The sequence below is a fragment of the Dryas octopetala genome, chromosome 4 (assembly GCF_963921425.1).
Source record: "Dryas octopetala chromosome 4, drDryOcto1.1, whole genome shotgun sequence".
In the NCBI taxonomy this organism is placed as follows: domain Eukaryota; kingdom Viridiplantae; phylum Streptophyta; class Magnoliopsida; order Rosales; family Rosaceae; genus Dryas; species Dryas octopetala.
This window is the reverse complement of record NC_141369.1, coordinates 12,021,566-12,026,741: the sequence shown is the minus strand read 5'-3', so window position 1 is coordinate 12,026,741 and position 5,176 is coordinate 12,021,566. Positions and strand designations below refer to the sequence as shown.

Here is a 5,176-nt window from a genome sequence, read left to right as displayed (position 1 = left end):
TAGTATTATTGTGACCATAATGATGGGAATAGTGAACCCAAAGGGCGCCAAGGGTTTCAAATATTCCCTTCATGTATCTCGCATACTTGTGTAAAAAGTAATACATTCTCAAGAGTTTGTTTACCAAACATGAGAATGAAATTTTGATATCCTTTCTCAAGCCTCAAATCTGCAAACCAAAAGGGACCTATAATTAAGTTATTAGTCTCATCATCACATGATCGATGAGAGAGATAAACACAAGTGCTTGTGTATGACATCCCTTATATGTAAGTTTTTACTCCTCAAAATAGGGGTGATAATCACTTATACAATTAAGTGGTTCTTATCTCTATTAGAGATGCGGTACGAATAACTTTATCGAACTTTAGTTGTCATCATGTTAAAGATTTTTTTTTTAATCTTAGAATTCAAACTTGAGACCTGTTTCAACAAAGTTAAGAAAAATATCACTAGATCAGACCTAATTAGTCATTATTTATATAGATTTGAAAATCCAAACAATCCAAAAAATTCCCATGGAAAATGTTTACATTGTAATGGCTCAGTCTTTTGACCTATATATCTTAACCCTAATCAATCTCTTCACATTTTCTCACTGCTTAATTGATGATATACTAATAATAATAATAATAATTAACAAATTGTGACAATATATATATGATGAATCGATGATGGAGGAAAAAACAAGATAATCACACAAACAAAAAGGGAGAATATATAAAAGGGATGAGTTTAAAAATTGATGAAGGCCAAGGGTGAATAAGGTGAACCCTCCATATATATAATTGCATATATGATGCAAATACCACAAGAGTAGGACAAAAATGAAGAGAAAGTGCTATCAATTCACGCAATTACCCAAAGCACATGCAAGTGAGGACATGATAAGAGACTACAAGCCGCTTAGAGACGGCCACAACAAAAACCTCTTCTCATCATATCAGCCGGCTCTACATCATATATATACATCCTCTATTTTCTCATCCCAAACTACGTACCCTCCCAAATTATGATATAGTAATTGAATATCCTTCTAAAACTTTTGGTGATGATAATTTACTTATATATGTTCAAATTTAGTTACTTCTGATTTTAAGGTTAAAAGATAATTAAATAAAAGTTTAAAATGATGTAGTTTTAGGTGTAGACATGAGATTTAACATCAAAAGATTAACAGAGGATCAAAGATTTTTTATTTAAAAAAAAAAAAAGAGATATTCAAATTTAAAACGTTTTCCAACAAAGTAGAAATACCAATAAACTGATATTTACTTGATGTCTACAATTAAATAATCCATTTATTTATTTATATTTCCTCTTTTGGGCCAAGAAAACCAAACCCATATCATTCCCTCCCTCCATATATTAGATTACTCCCTTCTCATTATATTATGACCTAGTCTCTCTCTCTCTCTCCCTCCTCTTTTTTCTAACTCTTTGTACGTTTGCTTCGTTTGGGTGAGAGAGTTTAATGGCGAAAACCTCAAAGCAAAACCAAAAGAACAGTCCTGTAAGCAGCAGCAGCAGCAGCACCAACAATAACAACACTAGTACTCCCTCAACTAATAAGGTCAAGCGGACGCGTAAAAGCGTCCGCCGTGACTCTCCGCCACAGCGGAGCTCCATCTACCGAGGGGTCACCAGGTTATTTAACATGTTCATGCTTTCGATCTCTCTGCTTTTTTTCTTGTTTCATTTCTCTTTTTAATTTTACATGGAGTGATCGATGATCAATAATGTTGGATTAATCTTGTTTCAGGCATCGATGGACAGGTCGGTATGAGGCTCATTTGTGGGATAAGAATTGCTGGAATGAGTCACAGAACAAGAAAGGAAGACAAGGTTCTTAATCAGTGTTTTTCAATTCCTTGCTTTTTTTCTTTTTCTGTTTCTCTTTTTTTTTTATAGTTTAATGAATCTATTGGAGTTAACAATTCTTTTTTTTTCTTGTTTCAATTTTCTGTTTGGGTTCTGATCACGATCATGGTGGAACTCAAATGCAGTATATCTAGGTATGTCCCATTTTGAAAGCAACTTTTCAAGGAAATGAAAAGCCAATTAATAGAGACTGGAGAGAAATTAAGGGAAATTAATATCTACTTTCTTCATTTTACTACCCTTTCATTTTATTTATTTATTTATTTGTTCATCTAAATTCAATTTAATTTTGGTTGGGCTTGAGCAAGAATGTGAATCATTTAATACAGTATATTGCATTTGTTAGGGGCATATGAGGATGAAGAAGCTGCTGCACGTGCTTATGACTTGGCAGCATTAAAGTACTGGGGACATGATACCATCCTCAATTTCCCAGTAAATTTTCATCTCTCAATCTGAATATCTGGACCTCTCGTTAAATTTATTTTTGTGTTATTTTGAATGTAAAATAGTATCAATTTATTTTAATTTTTACTATTAATTACTTGTAGTTGTCCAAATACCAAGAAGAGCTGAAGGAAATGGAGAGTCAGTCAAAAGAAGAATACATTGGATCATTGAGGAGGTGATAATTATATATTTCAAACTAGTATATATGAATTTACTTTGAAGATATATATTAGAGGATCTTAAAAGAGTTATTTTCATATTTACTTTGTTGATTAATTTACAGGAAAAGTAGTGGATTTTCTCGTGGGGTTTCAAAATATAGAGGTGTAGCAAGGTACAATTGCTTTTATTAATTAATTACTCAATACCAAATTCATAGCTATAAAGAGTCATTTGGCCTCTCAAAATTTGTATATATCTCATATTCAATTACAAATGTATGTTAATTGCCACAGAACTCTTTTAATAATTAATAAATGCTTTGATCACTTGGCTTCTCACATCCATAATGCTAAGTTGCCAAAAAAGTGAGATGGGTGTCACAATCTATGAATTAATGCATGGAGGTGTTGTACCACTTGCTTTATAGAGTTAGAATGGGTTTCAAATTTTGGTGATTTAATTAAAATGTGCAGACACCATCATAATGGAAGATGGGAGGCTCGAATTGGCAGAGTATTCGGAAACAAATATCTCTACCTTGGAACCTATGGTAATTAATTAGATCCCATTTTTTACAGTTTATTTATTTATCTAGAGCTATTATTAATACTTTTTTTTATTGTTAGTAAAGAAATTTAGAATAAAATGTAATAAAAAGAAAAACTTGGTTGCCAGACGGCCCAGACATAAGTTACATAAAAAATAATCTTTAATTTGTCATTAAATTATTGATTAACTTTAGTGCATGGCTTTACCTAAACCCAGTTGGTCATTTTATGTGCCACGTGTGAAGTTGCATGCAATTACACGTCATGAATGTATTATTGGCCAACAACTAATACCGAATAAATAAAGTTTTGCAGTGAAAATAGGATGTGATGGGCCCAAGATAATAGGATAAAGAAATTAAGCAATGAAATTAAATTTATATGCAATATTCAAATCTAATTAGTTGGGATGTAGATCACCTAACCTCAACTGCGTGCCTAGGCAGCCCATTCAAAATTTCTTGAACAAAATTTCCAAACCTTCCCACCAAAATTTGCTAGCAAATTAAATTCTTGAATTTAATATTCCTTGGTTGTCAACCACTCAACCCACACAAATCGTGTACCCTTTAATTAATTATATTATTTTCAATCTGTTTTTTGGCAGCTACCCAAGAAGAAGCAGCCACAGCATATGACATGGCAGCAATAGAGTACCGAGGACTTAATGCTGTTACAAACTTTGATCTTAGCCGTTACATCAAGTCACTATGCCCAAATAACCAAAATATTGTTCCTAACAAATCTCAACCAAGCCCTCATGGTGACATCAGTCCAATAACTCAAAACCCTAGTTCTAAAGTAGGGTTAGGGTTTATGCCCCACCATTCAAGCTCGAGTGCAAATGATTCAACGCTAGCTCTTCCACGGCCGAGCAATGGTGCCTCGGCGTCATCTGCACTGGGACTTTTACTACAATCCCCTAAGTTCAAAGAAATGCTCGAGAGGAACTCAACAACAGATTGTCCGTCAACACTTTCAAAACCGGACGTACCGCGCGGGAGTTTTCCGGATGACATTCAAACATACTTTGATTGTCAAGACCTGAATTGCTACATGGAAGGAGATGACATTATTTTTGGTGACTTGAACTCATTTGGTTCACCTGTTTTTCATTGTGACCTTGATGCATGATATTGATATATATGCATAGAGTAAGAACTTGGGCACATAATAAACCTATCCGAACAATATGAGTTTATTTTGTGATTCATGTGAATATGGAGGTAAGGAGGATGCTGATTGACAGAAAAGTCAATGATGAAGATTGATGGTAAGAGTAAACAGACAATTCATGAGGTTGATCTTTTAATTAGACGCTTCTCTTCTTTAATCCAAGAGTACGAGAAAGAAGAGAGTTTTCTAATTGTTATTGTTATTTGTTCATTTTCATGTATAGGGATGAAAATAGACATTCATTTATCAAATATTTCTCTTAATAAGACAACTTAGAGTTGGCATTTAAAGGCCCTTACTCCTATTTACTTCTACATATATCTTCATTTTCTATTACGTGTATGTCTTTATATATTCCTTTTATTCAGCAGGTAATATAGAGTTGTACTAAAGCTTAAATGAGATTCAATTCGTAGAATTCAGACTTGTGCATTTATATATATATTGAAATAACATCTTATGCTTATGGTTAATTTTTGTGTTATATATCTAAAATACCTCATTTTAGGATAAGAATTAAGCGTTTTAGATTTAAGGGTTATTATTAATTAACTAGGTTATGTTAAAATGATAAATAAGTAGTCAAAAAAGTAAAAATCCACCTCACCTAAAAGACTTAGCATGAGTGATAAATGAGGAAAAACTCATTTAATGGCTAGATTTAACGCAACGAATAATCCATTAAAGTAAACCCAATACTTGAATGAGTTGCCTCTCACTAAGTCGGACTAAGTGCCCATTCATGGCTATGATCATTTGCAACAGCTATTCATTAGCCAACATCGATCTAGTTCTAGAGTCTAGACAGGGATAGGGACAAATACGAAAGTTGTTATGATAGAAACACCCATTTCCTTCTGAGTTCTAATTGTCCTTCAATAGGGCCCATGTACGTGCATGCCATAGGAATGTGGGGCATATCAGGTCGTTAGAAGTTGGGGAAGCTGCCACTGAATTTT

At 33.3% G+C, this 5,176-nt stretch overlaps 1 protein-coding gene across 1 annotated transcript; it reads left to right on the top strand.

The window, feature by feature from the left end:
* Window positions 1-1,426: 1,426 nt before the first annotated feature.
* ADAP (ARIA-interacting double AP2 domain protein) lies at window positions 1,427-4,521 on the top strand. Its single transcript, XM_086239402.1, has 8 exons — window positions 1,427-1,647; window positions 1,763-1,845; window positions 2,007-2,015; window positions 2,228-2,316; window positions 2,433-2,506; window positions 2,615-2,665; window positions 2,967-3,043; window positions 3,649-4,521. Exons 1-8 carry the CDS (start codon window positions 1,475-1,477, stop codon window positions 4,173-4,175), a joined length of 1,083 nt encoding a protein of 360 aa, XP_086095528.1. The 5' UTR covers window positions 1,427-1,474; the 3' UTR covers window positions 4,176-4,521.
* Window positions 4,522-5,176: the final 655 nt, after the last annotated feature.

Bases quoted from the DNA above. Each gene is read 5' to 3' on its own strand.
- ADAP (XM_086239402.1), top strand. From the start codon at position 1,475: ATGGCGAAAACCTCAAAGCAAAACCAAAAGAACAGTCCTGTAAGCAGC. The intron at 1,648-1,762 runs GTTATTTAACAT...ATCTTGTTTCAG, and splicing joins ATCTACCGAGGGGTCACCAG to GCATCGATGGACAGGTCGGT. The intron at 2,317-2,432 runs GTAAATTTTCAT...AATTACTTGTAG, and splicing joins ATACCATCCTCAATTTCCCA to TTGTCCAAATACCAAGAAGA.